Source organism: Melanotaenia boesemani, chromosome 14 (assembly GCF_017639745.1).
Source record: "Melanotaenia boesemani isolate fMelBoe1 chromosome 14, fMelBoe1.pri, whole genome shotgun sequence".
Classification (NCBI taxonomy): domain Eukaryota; kingdom Metazoa; phylum Chordata; class Actinopteri; order Atheriniformes; family Melanotaeniidae; genus Melanotaenia; species Melanotaenia boesemani.
In genome coordinates, this window is record NC_055695.1 from 4585093 (window position 1) to 4601307 (window position 16215).

Below are 16215 nucleotides of genomic sequence, written 5' to 3' on the forward strand. Positions count from 1 at the left end.
AATAAACACCTGGATGAGGGAGAATTTTCTACAATTAAATGAAGACAAAACTGAGATTATTCTGTTTGGTAGCAAAGAGAAGAGGGTCAGCATTGGTAAACACCTGGACACTTGGGCTCTTAAAACCACCCACCAAGTTCGTAACCTTGGAGTGTTGATAGACTCAGATCTGACTTTCAGCAGCCACATCAAAGCTTCACTAAGAAGCTTTTTACCAGCTCAGAAACATCAACAGAATTAAAAGTTTAGTCTCCAAGAAAGACCAGCAGAAACTCATCCATGCATTCATCTCCAGTAGGCTGGATTACTGTAATGGTCTTTTAACAGGACTTCCTAAAAAGAGCATTAAACATCTGCAGCTCATCTAAAATGCTGCTGCTAGAGTTTTAACCAGGACTAAGAGATCTGAACACATCACACCAGTTTTAAAAATCTTTACACTGGCTTCCAGTCAGTCACAGTAGATAGATTTTAAAACCCTTCTAATCATTTACAAATCCCAGAACGGTTTAGGCCCAGAATACATCTATGATATGTTCAGAGAATATAAACCTAGCAGAGCTCTTAGATCCAAAGACTCTGGTCAACTAGTCCAGACCAGAGTCCAGACTAAACATGGAGAAGCAACATTTAGCTGTTATGCTGCAAACAAGTGGAACAAACTGCCAGTGGAGATTAAAGTTTCACCAAATGTAGACACTTTTAAATCCAGGTTAAAGACATTTCTTTTATCATGCGCCTATTCTGCACACTAACTTTTTAACTTATCTTACTTTTAATAATTTTAATGTAATTTATGATTTTATTGTGATTCTTGCTATTTGCTGCTGTCTTCTGCTATTTTTTTAATATCTGTAAGGCTTTTAATGCTTTATGTAAAGCACTTTGAATTGTCCTGTACATGAAATGTGCTATACAAATACTGCCTTGCTTGTTCTTGCCTTCCCTGCTCTCTTTTAAGTCTTGGAGGGGTACACGTTCTGAATAGAGGGTAGGGGAGGCTCCAATGATGTGCTTTGTAGCTTTTACAGTGTACTGTAGTCAGGTCTTGTCCTACTTGGTGGCAGCTAGAAACCACACAGTGATAAAGGAGCACATGACAGACTCAGTGACTGCTGGATAGAGCAGCAGCAGCTCATGGAGCAGTCCATGTTACCTCAGGAGCCGCAAGAAGTACATCCGCTGCTGGGCCTTCTGGAGGATGGAGCTGTTGTTTTGCTCCCATTTCAGTCCTGAGAGATGATCGTGCCCAGAAATCTGAAGCTCTCTGCTACAGACTTGGTGCTTCTGAGGACAGTGGGGGGGGCGGAGCAGTGGGATGTCTCCTAAAGTTCACAATCATCCACCAGGAATAAACTAACTTTTGTTTTTAATACATTTGAAATGATTGGTTTAAACTTTAGTAGATTTTTTACATTGCTTAAAGCAACAAAACAAAATGCAGAATATGTGACTAATTAGCCCCAAGTGTGTAAACTAACATTTTAAATCTGAATTTTAAAGAAACTGATTTAAATTAGATGTAACATAACAAACTCTTGAGCCATATCGCAAAAACATTGATTCTGCAAAAACCCAGTCAGTCCACACAGATCTGTTTACTTCTTCTTGTTTTTGTGCTTGTGAAAAGTCTGAGTTGCAGCAGCATCAGGCATGCTTGCAATTCTCACAGGATGTCAGATGGTTGTGAATTCACAATGAATCATCCGACGGCTCTGCTCAATAGCTGTTGAGAGGCAGGGTTAGCCCGGTTCTCCTTCCATCACTGTTTCACTTTATACCTCCATTCAGCTGCTCCTCACCTCCCTGCCAATAAGAAATGATACTGAAGAAAAGCAACCATCACACTTTCTGAGAGAGATGGTGTGTAAAAGCTTGTGTCAGTGTGTGTCTGTGTGCAGCTTTTGCACTTTTACAAGTGTGTATCAGGTGTGCAAATCATGATAGCCAAAGGGTGAAAGTGTGCTTGTCTGAATGAAATAATGGCTTCACCTGCTTTATTAAACTCTTCCGCTCCTGAGTGTGTTACTGTAATCACACATTAATGATTCCCATTTTTCTGATCTGTCCTGCCTTTAATTCACTGTGGGATTTGTGTAACTATGAGAGTTTATGAATGAACCACAATTTCACACAAGAGATGTTCTTTTTGTTTTTAAACGTGTACATCAATGATTTCAAAGACATGGATCAGCTTTACATACACGAGCTTTAGCATTTAGGAATCCAGGATTAGGCCCTGTGATGGACTGGTGATGACCTGTCCAGGGTGTACCTGCCTCCTGCTGCTAATTGCTGGGATAGGCTTCAGTTTCCCCACAACCCGAATTGGACTAAGAAGTACAGAAAATGGATAGATGGATGAAATTTAGGATTACTGAATCTGTTTTATCTGATTTTATAGTAACGGTATAAAGTATACTTATGGTATATTTATACAACACATAGTGTATTTATGACCATGAAACGTTTTGCATGATAAGGTTTAATAGATATCATATCAAATCATATTTTAGCTTTTTTAAATATTCACTGATGTGCATAAATAGACAAACTCTAATAATTAACAGCTATACATGAATTTTGGATGTAATAGTTATTTAAGGAAAAGACTAACATAAATGCATGCAGCCTTGTGCTGCTAACTCAGAGAAAATTGAGTCAAAAATTATTTTTGCATTTGGTGCCTGGATTAATAAAACTCTGTAACTTCCTGGACCCATTAAAAAAAAAAAAAAAAAAAAAAAAACTTGAGCCTTCCAAACATCCAAGAGACCATTCTCTTTTTTGGGGACTCTTTAATATGTCTCACATTTTCCTGCAGCTTTTGGAGTCAGATCAGTTGCCACGGAAGCATTGCTGACAACAGAAGGTCAAAGCCTGTATGACCATAAAACCTGAGGGGAAGAGGCCTGATCAGCTGAGTCACAAACTAGGTCACCTGATTACAACTGAGCAAAAAAGGAAGGCTACAACACAGCTGCAAGCTCTTGAAAGATCTTAAATGATTTTGGTCATCTGAAAGGCAACTTATGTCCACAGAAAAAAAATGAACTGTTATGTGTGGCTTGTCCACAGGTAGCCTTAATGCATCTACCAAAGTCATTACCAGTAGACAGAGTTTACTTAGTTGTTGGCTCAGTAGCTTCAAAAAGCTTTTGAGAAGCTGACCTGCAGGTCCTGGTTTGGCATTATTTTGTCTAAATAAGTCAAAGACATTTGATCTGTAGTTTATTTAATAAACTTCTGGTCAGGAGGGATCTTTGATATTTAATCTGTTGGTACCAGACGTCCCGTGGGTGGGAAGTGAAAAATAAAAATGTGTTTTACTCAGCCTTCTTCTAAGTATCTACACATGTTATACACAAATGGAAAGTTGAGATTCTTGAGATTTGAATAATATATACCATTCCAGGCTACAATCACAACTGTAGAATCAGTAAACAGTTTTTTTCTAACCTGTTGCAATGTTATTTATCTTTAAAGCCATACTTTACTCCAGTAGCAGATGACACTGCAACAAAAACACTCCTGTTACATCAGCAAGGGTTCTATAAAAGTATTCCAGTAAACTAGTGCATCCACTGCAAATCCTTTATCCATAAAAACCTGTTTTAGGTAAATATTGAAGCATTTTATCAGGTTAAAGTTAGAAAGATTACAGTGAAACCATAGCAGATGAGTTCCTGCTCTGGACATGATTTCCTTTAATAACTGTGAAAGCTTTTAAGTGAGACTGGATGTGTTGGAAGGTCCTAACAAGGGATGTGCCCCTACATAAATGAAGAGGAAGCTTTGGATTGCTTCTTGGCTTTGAGATTTGCCAGTCTTTGGTAAACATGGTAAACTGGCTTTGAGGAGCCAGTTTACCATGCCATGCAGGCATACTGAATATAGCTCACACTTTTTAAGAAATTCATACAACCTGTGGATTTGCTCAAAGCAAAAACAATTTTTTTTTAAAAAAAATCCCAAGCAAGCACCCAAGTGATAACCAGGGGCACGTTTCAGCCATTTGATGGGTGATTATCAAGCCTGAGACGTGTGTTCATGGGCACATCAGCAGAAGATTGGGTGTTGGATGTTGATAGATCACAATCAGGGCTCTGTGTGTTTCTTTCACCCAGATAAACTGTGACCTTTACTGGAGTAGGGAGGCCATGAAAGCAATCTACTTGTATAATTACCTGTCAGAAGGGAGCCTGTTACTGCTGGAGAAAACACAGCATATCATCACCTAATCTACAAAGCGCAGGTACTAAGTGTGCATGTGTGCTTGCAAGTGTTGTGTAAAATGAAAGTAAGATGTGTATTGAGGCATTTTAAATACACGGGATAATTGATTTTCTATCTAGAAACAGGAGGGGGAGGTGGGTGCAGCACATAACAGAGTGTTTCTGTGGGTTAAAGTTGCTTGATTGTTCCTTAGTTAAATCGCGCCATGTAGGTGTGCACAGAGGAGGTGGAACGTGTGGCGCTGGTGCATGTGCCACAGTAATTGTTCTTTCCTTAAATAGCTTGCTGTCATAGTTACTGCATGCCTGTGGGCAGGTTGTTGGAATACATTGGCTCCTGAAACCTTTAAAAGAAAACTTTTAAAGCAAAAGTTTTTCTTGAGCCTGCATGCTCAAAATGAGGTGAAAGTGCATGAATGCCTGCAGTCTGCTCACACTCAGCGCGCTTTGCTTCAATCATTACAACGTGTTTGTGTTCACGCCTCACCTGTTTCTCATTTTCATCCTCCAGTCTCAGCCGCTCCTCGATGCAGTTGCGGGCTTGCAGGAAGACTTTCCTCTGGGTGCGTTCGGTGAGAATTCTTACAAACACACCTGACAAGTTGATGCTGGTGAAGAGCACCGCGTTGGCCACCAGCTGCACACAAACAAGAACAGACATGCCTGACAAAGCTGTTGATGTCTGTGGACTCTATGTGCGTGTGAAAGAACACAAATGGCAATGACTGTGCGCATGCATGTAATCATAACTGGTTGGATACATTTAAAAGCTATAAAGTGTTATTGCAGGCTGATAACGTGCAATATTGATCAGTGATTGAAGAGTCATGATCCTATCAGCCACTTAATTTTCCACTGTGTCTGAAATTCTGATCAAATCAGAGATGCACAGCAATATTACGTCCAGGTGGCTTATTGTCAGTATTAGGATCAGCAAAGTACCACATCATAACAAAATACACCTCACTGCTGTCTGTTTGAAGTGGGGCAGAAGGGTCAAGACCTAAATAAATAAGGAATGAAGCAGATCTTTACTATTTAGGCCTTTGAAACTGAAACTAATTGGTTTAATAAGATAAAGAAAAGCTGCTCTCACACAATATTTCTTTCAAGACCTCACAAGCCAAAAAGGTTCAGATAAACTGCTAAAATCTGTCAAATTAACATCAATGTGCTTTATAAAATAAAGAATTTAGTAATGGAGAGGTCAGGACTGCTTCATTAAGTCTTGCTTTTCTGTTGGATGATTATAGATCAAAAAGATTTTCCAATAAAACAACACACGTTTTTTTTATGTTTCACAGTTTCAGGACCACAATAACATCTAGAGATATTCTGAGTCGCAGTGACCACGCTCAACAGTTTGACTAGCCAGGCTGAGTCTGTGAGGGATTGTGTTTCAGCACCGGAGGCTGGACAGCTCCTCATTCACTTCATCACACCAACGCGCAAGTGAGACTGTCGGCTCGTTCCCACTTTTACAACTCCACTACCCTGGAGCGAAAACCGATACAGAGTATGTTAACCTTTTCTTCTCCAGGGAAAGCCGGATGAGTAAGCATTCTGGCTCTCGACACCACTGTACATTCATACAGTTACCTTTGGGAGAAGCTGCGAACACAACAACAAAATAGGCTACTTGGGGACTAAAGTTGTTGAGTGAAACTTGAATTTAACCCACTTCACATGCATGATGGTTGTTGTATTAATCAACCACTGGATATGGATGAGTGCCTGAGTGGATGACTGGGATGCAGGTGCAGCACTTACTGGTCTCCACAGCTTCTGTTTTCTCCCCGTGACCGATGTCGCTATGACAATGAAGTGGGATGCAGCCAGCATTACCCCGAATAGCACAGCCAGAAGCGTCCGCACTGGCAGCAGCACGTAAGCCACGAGGGTGACCAACATGAGCTGCCACACACCTTGCTCAGGGGCAGAAGCGTTCACTAGCTCCGAGGTCCCGAGCGCCAGTGGGAACGGACAGCAGAGCAGCGCAAAGGTGAAGCTGAACAGCAAGGCCAGCTTGGCTATTTGCTGCAGCTGCGTCACCTGCAGGTATTTGACGTTGGTGACGATAAACAGCGACAGGAACACCACGCAGTGCACCGGGTAGGAGCCCTTGGACAAGGTGAGACGCGGGCTGGACAGCAGCTCCATCAAAGACAGCGACGATGCAGCCACGATGAGCACCGCCAGCGCTTTGAGGGTGGCGGTCTGCTCCAGTTTCAGGTTGTAGTTCTGAAACAGAGTCTCCAGCTCGTGGCTGTTGAACTCGTCCTCGCAGGCGATAGCGCCCAGGGGTGCACCGGTCGGGCAGTGACCCTTCCTCCGCCGCGTCTTAACTCTTTCGAATGGCATCTCCTCCATGTTCCGGCCATTCATGAAGCGTGGATGGCGCGCGATCACTCAACTTTTCGGTTGCTCTCCTCCTCTCGGCGATTGAACTGGCACCCTCTCCCAGTTCATGCGTGCAGGATGTCCGAGGGGTCGGGTTCGGTGTCAGAGGGGAGAGGGTGGCAGCGGAGGACACAGCAGAGCACCGCGCGCGTCCTATCCACAGGTTGACGATTGTTGGTGTGCCGTCAGGAAAGTAGCCCCACCACCGTTCCGCGTGCCTCCTCCCTCTCTCCTTTTCTCTCTGTCTTTCTCTCTCTTATTCTCTATCTCTGCTGTGCGCGGACCACCTGCCTTGCTCCAGACGGGGTCACCTGTGATTGCGCTCCAACTGGGCTCATAGGAAGGGTCACACTTGACGATCAAAACACCTCCCTACGAGGCTCATTATACACCTCTTTTCATAGAATAAGTAAATAAAAATAATAATGATAAAAAAAAAATCCTGTTTGTACTTTTCTTCTCTCCCATCTAAACACGCAGGCAGATGAGATTTATTCTAGCGTCTTCCTCCTGGTTTCATGTGATCATAAGTCAGTGGTTGGGTAAAGACAGCAGCAAAACGGCGCTGGTGATTTCCCCTCACAGTGTCTGCAGTCAACTGATGTAGTTCCCGGCTAAAAATAGACCGGCTGCACCGGTGGATGGTCCAATATAGCAACAATTTGGTCTTTCCCGCATACCCTCCCCTCCTTTATTTTACGGTTTGTATTAAATGTTCATTTCATACACAGAATTAACTAAAGATGAATAAACAAATAAATAATAGACGATCAGAGTTTCAATGGCGTGGGGAAGATAAAAAATAGCTCACTCCTCCCGAATTTACAGGGAAATGAAAGAATGATGACGTGCATCTTAAAATGTGGTGCACCGCCGTTATGACAGAGGGTTTAGTACATTTTCATGCATGCATAATTTGCACACATATAGTCATGTTCTTTGCATTACACTTTGCTTTTTGTTATGTAATGCAAGTTTAATTAAGAGTTGTGGAGACAAACCAAGATAAATTAAAGACAAAAGTTTAATAACAAGTCTAATGCAGAATAATTATCATTTATTTCTTGCATTTATTTATTGCAAAGCCCCTGCAGAAGCAGAGATATCATAATGGTTAGCATATAAGGAAAGGTTAACAATAAATGTGTTATATGCTGTAGTGAAAAGAGATATTTAGTTACTAAAAATGTGTTTACTTCTAAACTGAGATGGGCTATGAACACATCCAAAAAATTAGTTAGTTTTTCCTTCATTGTAAATAGCTATTAAGGATAAACAGCAGGAAATTAAAATTAGCATTAGACTGGTATTACAAATCAAAGGAATGTAAATCTAATGTGACATAAAATCCGTAGATATAGGCCTTGAGTTAATTGTATGGGACAAACATGTTTTCATGCATGATGGTGATAAGTGTGCACTCACACTGCAGCCCAGTGTCATGCAGCCATAACAATTTTAACCACAGAAGACACAATGTGGCAGGTTCCTGTGAACCACTAAATATGATTGTAGCAGTGTGTTTACAGAGGTGGATTTATAGCTGTAAAGCAAGCCAAATATTGAATTTTAGACATATGTGTCCAGAATTTTGCTCATATTCCAGTGAATGCAGGAATGTTTCAAATGAACCACTTTACCCGTTTCCTTCCCCTCTATGTTGATGAAGCACATTTCCAAATAATAAATGTTAATAATTTCTGTTTAGACTTTATTTTTGTTACTGTGTTAGCCTTGAAGCTTTTGTCAAATCATTTTCTATCATGTTTAACAGGGGCACATACTCATGCTCACTTATTTATGTGCACCATTTAATTGCTTGTTAAAACAAATATTTTATTAGCCAATCACATGGTAGCAACTCGATGCATTTAGTCAGGTAGACATGGTCAAGGCGACTTGCTGAAATTTAAAATGAGCATCAGAATAAGGAAGAAAGGAAACTGAAGTGGCTTTGAATGTGGTATGGTTGTTGGTATGAGTATTTCAGAAATGATTGATCTACTGGGATTATCACACACAACCATCTCTAGGGTTTACAGAGGATGGTCTGAAGAAGAGAAAATATCCAGTGAGCAGCAGTTGTCTGGAACAAAATGTCTTGTTGATGTCAGGAATCGGAGGAGAATGGGGAAACTGGTTGGAGATGATAGAACGGCAACATGAAGTCAGATAAGCCCTGGTTCCTTCCAAGGTCTGCAGAACAGCATCTCTAAACACACCACGCGTCCAACCTTGAAGCAGATGGGCTACAGCAGCAGAAGACCACACCGGGTGCCTCCTGTTAGCTAAGAACAGGAAACTAAGGCTACAATTCACACACACTCACCAACACTGGACAACAGTCTGGACAATAGTCAAAATGGATGTGCAACCGACAAATCTGCAGCAACTGTGTGATGCTGTCACGTCAACATGGAGCAAAACCTCAGAGGAAAGTTTACAACACCTTGTTGAGTCTGTGACACCAAGAATTAAGCTCTGAAGGCAAAAAGGGGCCCAACCTTGTACTAGCGAGCTGGACCTAATGAAGAAACTGATGAGTTTATAGTCTCAGATAAACCACAATTAGAAAGTTGGCTCCAATTTGTCATGCAGATAATGGAGCTGTTATTCTGTAAAATGTCATTCTGTTTTGAAGTTGGATTCACATAATAATCATCTATCAGCACCTGTTTTCACACTGAACCCCCCTTTAGCAGAGTGATGTCTTCTCTCCACCAATGTCAGATCAGACAGGAAGTTAAAAAAAAGGGCTTTTAAAAATCTATAAAAAGAAAAATCTCCTATTTAGTGCACATACGTATCTGCAGAAGACAAACTCAGGTGCTTTGACAGCCTCACTAATGACCTTGTTTGCTTTTGCACATGTGCTTCAAATTGCTTAGATGTCTGCAGAAGTCAATAACCAGGCTCGTCAATGTGTCAAGTCAGTCAGTGTAAGGCACTCTGGGCCATTGTAACAAAAAGTGTCTTCATGCACATGGTCCATTACTCCATGGTCAATATCCAATACTATTCAGCATATCTTTAATCATTCTTCTATGAAGCTAAGATCAGGAGATCAAAGACAATCTGACCTCTAACTGAATCAGGGCTAATAACATTTTGTCTACTAACAGAGTTAAATAAACTCCTCTTGCATCCTAACTCATTACAATCCTTCCAAGGACTTGCCAAACTGTGTAATGTTTTGTGTTTTCTCGTAGATGCAGCTGAAGAGATGGGAAGAAATGATGTGTCTTTGTGATGGGATGCTAGTAACAAAGAGCATAAAGATAAATTTAAAACTAGCTTTTTGCTAAGTTGTCTGTTATGTGTCAATACAACACTGGTTCATCCCTTGAGTTAGGAGCCTTTTTTCTGTTCGAATCATATAGTTTAGAGTTAAGTGTCTTAACAACAAAAGAAACACATTGATTTGAAAATGTGAGGTACAACATGGGAAAGGAAAATTTGTGAAAAAGCAGCAACTTTCCAGGGAAAAGCTTTAAAAGACATTCAGAAAGCTGGAGCCTTGGTGATCAAGACTATTTTAAGACTCCAAGAAAGTGTGACAGCTGGGAAGAAAAGTTTGAAAGAAGTAAGTGGTGGCTCAAGATTTTACAAAGGGCTATATGTTAAACAATAATCTAGAGTTTCTTTTAATGTGACCCACGGTACAAGATCATCATTTGGCAGAGCAAATAAGTCCCAACAATTAAGGAACAAGAACCAAACCTTGGAAGGGAAATGTAAAAAGGAAATGAGGGTTAGGCAAACATTTTGTATAGTTCTGTACACAGAATATGAGCCATGTGTTATGGTCTGCAAGTTTTTTGGCCTTGTCATTCTTTTGTAGTCTGTTTAGTTTCTAGTTTTTTGTTCTTTTTGAGTTTTGACTGGCTTGTTTCCTCTTTTATTTTGTATTTCTTTCCTATTGTGTATTCTCTTTGTTTTACTTCCTGTCACCTGCTTCCACTCATTAATAGTCACACCTGCTTCTCATTTGGTGATCAGTCCCTCTGCCTTTATGCTCCAGGTTTTCATTTGTCCTTTGCCAGTGCATTGTTAGCTGTGTATTTTGTTGTGCAGTCACTTGAATTTGGTTGGTTGGTCAATTTCAGTTCTGTCTTTTGTTTAGTCTTGGCATTCCCTGCATTTGTGGTGTCTTTGATTTATTAGCCCATCATTATTCCATTTTCCACCTGTGTCTCTGTGAGTCCTGCATGTAGGTCCTACCTCCCTCCTCATCTTCAACTTCCACATTCCATGACACCATGAACTAAATAACTCAGACTTTACAACATCAGTGTCTAAAACCTGTTTCCAGGTAAAAGTGCATGGCTATAGTGAGAATCTTCAATTATAAAAACATTACTTTCCAACAAATGTATGTACTTTGTACTCAAAATTTTAACTTTAGATTCCAATAAGTTGTACTTTAATCAAAAATTCAGTGTGCATGACAGGATCTTTCAAATATTTTTTTTGCAGATTTGGACCAACATTTTGTCTGGCAGCTTTTAAACACCTATTTTATACTGCTTTCTGCTCACCAAGTTTGGCTTTCAATGATTAAACTGTAGCTGCCATGAAAGTTCAAAGCTTCTGTTTCTAATTGTTTGTCTCCTCATATGAAACACTCTGGGTTGGATTGCCTGTCAACACTGTGCTACATAATAAACATTAATAAACATCCAGACGATGCAGCAGTTTAACTGCTTTGGGCTGTTTTGGAACATCTCCACATCTTCACCAGCTGTCTCATCTTAGCTGTTTAGCATCTTACCTGTGATGCATCTGCCAGGCAGCGATGCACTCACACACAGACTCCTTTTTCTGTTTCTCATGAACTAAGTGACAGCTGCAGATTTTTTGGACCATCCCTCCCTTCAGGATGCCTGACAGTCCCCCGTTGCCATGGCAACAGAGGCAGTAAGGCTAGCAGTTGTGACTGATATGCTGCTGAGGTGTTCCCCAATCTGACACCCTGGCTCCCTCTCTCAGTCTTTTGTCTCCTTGTGTCGCTGCCTTTCCCGCTCTCTTGTGCCTCTTTCAGGTGGTTTGAGATGATGAGTGCAGCTGATGTGTTTGTATCTGTCTGCGCTGCCACGGTGACACAGTGCCCTGCCCCACTGGCTCATTGTTCGCACTGACATTTCTCCAAATTGAGGCTTTGACATGAAGGACGGGAAGCCGCAGATGAAGCTTCAGAGGTGACCAAACCGCAAAAACCTCCACACCATCAATGTAGAAAAAAAGAAAAAAAATTACAGGCAGTGAGGAGGGAGTGGACGAGCAGTGGAAGGTGTGTGTGCTACAAGGATATTTGTGCGCATACGTGGAGAGTGAGCCAACTGATAAATTTATTATAAAATTTGGAAATGTCAGAGTGAGTCCAGCCCCTCCTCAAACCAGGTGACCCACTGATCCTGGCTTTGATTTGTCAGACAACCCACTAGAGTTATCACAGCCAGGTGATTTCCTGGTCACGGGTCCAATGTCTCTCTCTCTGTGTGTGTGTGTGTGTGTGTGTGTGTGTGTGTGTGTGTGTGTGTGTGTGTGTGTGAGAGAGAGAGAGAGAGAGAGAGAGAGAGATGAGAGCCAGTTGGCAGGGAGACACAGGAAAAGATAAATGGGAACTGGACTCTTCAGTACATTCATGAATAGAAGCTTTCCACCAGAACTGAGGATGCTGCTGCTGCCTCAGTGTTGTTTGCATTCATGAATAAACCTGCTTGCTGCCATTCATGCAAACACAATTAGCTCCATGCTTCACCTGTGAGAGACAAGAACAGATGAACACAGAAGCCATCCCTTATAAATAAATGCTAATACAACCACTGAAGGACCTCATTAACTCTATTGTCCTCAACAACATTGAACTCATTCATTTTTGCATCTTTATATATTGAGAACAAGCTTTAATTGTATAAAAAATACAAAAAATATATTAATATTGGAATAAAATCATTCAAAGATGTCCTCAGCACCTTTAAAAAAAGATACAAAACATCTGTATAAAGTGTTCAACAGCATCCATATGCATGAAAAAGATGCAAGAGGCAGGAAAAACAAAGTGTTCAGCAGCAGATTGTGAGTTAAAGTGTGTTTGTGAGTGAGTGTAAACATGTTTGTGTGGCCTTTTGGGCTGCAGTGTGTGTGGGGGAGTGTTTTTGAGAGATATTTTTAATTCTGTATGTCAGCGCCTCTCATCTCCCTCAGCAAGAGACGTCAGAGAGAAGCAGAAAAACATTTCCAGTGCAACCATCATTTAAATACACACACTCATATACACACATACAAACTTGTGCAAAGATGTACAGTTTCAGGAATCTTTCAAACAGCACCAGTTGTGTCTTTGAAAGTTAAAAAAATTGCCAGATTGCCAGTTTTCCCACTGAGTGCTTGTGAGGGAAGTTTTACATGAGCACGATTAAAATATGAATGTGATCCAGGGTAGATATGACTTCAGATTAAATCAAGTAAGTGTTAAAATTTGCTCGTCAAAAGATTAAAACATTATTTGTTCCTCAGCATGTATGACAACATATCAACATATGGTGTTAAGAAAAGAGAAAAAAAGAGAAATTGTAATTCTACAGACTCTTTTGAGCCATTGTGACCAAATAATATCAAGCCACGTGGCAGATGATGACATTAAAGATTCCCTGAGGAGCAATCATCGTTGATCTAATGACTTCTGTGCCTTTTAGGAGTGTGCAAAGTCACTGAGGACTACAAAGTGGGATTAGAGTCATTCAGGATTTATCTCAAATGGCAGGTAAATGGATTTTGTTCACTCTGCTCAGTGAAGTCTTTGTAAAGCACAAATGTCTCAATCATACGTCACAAAGGATGTAAAAACTCTTTTTCCTTCAGAACTGCCTTAATTCATGGTGTCATAGATTCAACAATGTGCTGGAAACATTCCTAAGAGATTTTGCTCCATATTGACATGACAGCATCACACAGTTGCTGCAGATTGTCAGCTGCATCCATGATGAGAATCTCCTTTTCCACCTTTTAGGAAAATTTACATTTTGATTATTTTAATTTAGATTTATCTTCATATCAATGCAATGATTAATATTAATGCTAATGTTAAGTTTCATTTGAGAGTAGCGCCAGATCACACTCAAATTGTGTGTTTATGAGACTGCAGATTCTGCAGGTTCCCAGAGATGTGACAGAGGGGGCCCAGCAAGGCTAAGTAAAATGTATAGCTTTTGCACTTCTAGTAAAACATTAACAAATTTGTGAAAGTACTAATGGGCAAACAATGATGAATCAACAACATTCAACAAGCAAAAAAGAAAATATGACATTTTTGACTTGACATTATTGTTGTCAATGACAAGAAACCAGTAGTTTAAACTAGAACGACTCCAGCTGTGTTACTGAGGTGATAATTAGCTTAGATTACTTGTTGTGTTCATGCATGCAATGTCTACGAACTCAGCACTTGCAGGGACGGGTGAAGATCAGTTGTTTCTGAAATACTCAGACCAACAACCATGCCATGTTCAGAGTCACTTAAATCTCTTTCTTCCTCATTCTGACGCTTGCTTATTACCTCAGCAAGTCATCTACATGACTAAATTTATTGAGTTGCTGCTATTTGATTGGCTGATTAGATATTTCTGTTAACAGGCAATACTACAGGTAGACCTGATAGTGGCAAGTGTGTGAATACTCATTTTATTCTCCTTATCCTGTTTTATTTAACTTTCCAAACATGAAAGATTTCCATTTATAAATCTGTGTGATATCTATACACTCCCTGTCAAGTTTCCAAGCATCTGTTGGTGCACCATCACATCACTGGCACAGTTTAACATGTGGGAGGGAAGGTGGGTCACAGGAGAAGAAAACTGTTCCTGTAATGATCATGTAGAAATTTAAAATCTCAATGTGTAACTAAAAAGACAATGTGCAGCTTGGTTGCAGATTACAAGTGAACTACACAGAAGCCCTTTTCTTTCATTTTATAATAGACTTTACCAAAAGTGGCTATTTGTTAGCAACTCTAACAACGCTTTCCAGTTTTCTGATGCGTAATCTCCTTTTTCTGTCTCTAATGTACTTTTTGTTGCTTCCTGCACCCACTGTAATGCTTTTAATGTTTTATGTAAAGCACTTTGAATTGTCTTGTACATAAAATGTTCTGTAAAAAATAAACTTGCATTGCCTCTGAAACCAAAAGCAGAAGTTGAATAGAGGTTGACAGGAACAATGAGGCATAAAAGTGGTTTTAACTCAGAGTAATAATAATAATAATAATAATAATAATAATAATAATCTAACTACTGCAATGTTAGATTTTTACCCTAATCAGAAGTTAAAGTATTAGACAGAGCAGAGGAGACTTAGAAGTGAGGGTATGGAGGAATGTTGATTTCATCTGGTACTTGTTTTATTTGGTTGTTTGGGAGGAGACTCAGGAACGTTTAGGCCCATTTATGCTCGAGACATAAGACGGAGACGCAGACAAAAAGAAAGTTTCGTCCGTCTCCTGCATCTGTTCCACCCAATTTACACCAGGTGCGTATGCGCCAATTTCCGGCTGCGCTGCGGTTTCGTTCCGACCTCCGTGGCACGTCAATCCACACCAGGAATGTGTCAAATGCGGAGTGCCCACAAGGGCAGTCTACCTAGCTGGATCCACAATATCACAAAATCACATGAGATTTGGAGAACATGTGATTCGCCACTTCAAGGACAAATGTCTCGTCCATGATTTAAAAAAAACACACTGAGAGACTATGTCCAATTGAAGACGAAATGTTTACGTGGTTCAGCAAATGCAAATCTGCACAGGGGCTTTTATTTTGAAAATTACCAAAAGCTTTTGTTGTTTGTTTTCCTCCTATACTCCTGGCTTCCGCATCATGCCATACACCTGTATCTGGCTAATTGCCCCCATTCTTAAGCCAGAACCTGCTGCTTTCATGCAGCATTGTTAGGCAAAATGATTTCATCTCATGGTTGGTGAAAATCTCTCTTTTTTCTCCACATCAGGAAGAAGAGCTTTACCTGTCTTGGATTTACCTCTTTCAAGATTTTTTTTCTCTTCAAAACTGGGTCCAGCTACCCAGAGCATGGATAAGAAGTGTTTCTCTGTTTATTTCCAAGCAGTTGTAATTTTTGCAAAGAAAACCCAGCTGCTCAGTAGACATTGTTTACTATTCTTGGAAACTTTCACCTGAGGCCTGTACAACAAAGCCTGATTAACATACCCCAGATACCTCTCTGTTACCTGTATTAACTTACCCAGACATTCTGGATCTGGATAAGCGGTACGATCAAGCTGGTTATCAACTTGGTAATTCAACCCAGGGTTTCCCCATCTTGATCAGTGTGCGCTCACATGAATGGGGTGGAGTTTGCAGCGTCTGACCAATCGCAGGCATAAAGAAACCCTGCAGAGCAGCATACTTCACCATGGAGAAGTAGACAACTGTTCTTCAGATTTTGAAGAATTTAAACACATCATCCAGGCCAAAAGAAATACTGTTGCTGCAGCAAAAGCCAGGAAGGAATGGTGGCAGAACATTGTAGACACTGTTTATGTGTAAATTTGTGAGATTATACAATA

At 40.5% G+C, this 16215-nt stretch overlaps 1 protein-coding gene across 1 annotated transcript in view; it reads right to left on the minus strand.

The window, feature by feature from the left end:
* The window catches only part of LOC121653681 (adenylate cyclase type 1-like), a 57086-nt gene extending 49923 nt beyond the window's left edge, over positions 1 to 7163 (minus strand). Inside the window, exons 1-2 of the mRNA XM_042007322.1 lie at positions 6006 to 7163; positions 4723 to 4872 (exon numbers count right to left, since the gene is read on the minus strand). Coding sequence (XP_041863256.1) covers positions 4723 to 4872; positions 6006 to 6620 — 765 coding nt within the window. The 5' untranslated portion in view covers positions 6621 to 7163. The remainder of the gene's footprint in view (positions 1 to 4722; positions 4873 to 6005) is intronic.
* Between the last annotated feature and the right edge of the window lie 9052 nt (positions 7164 to 16215).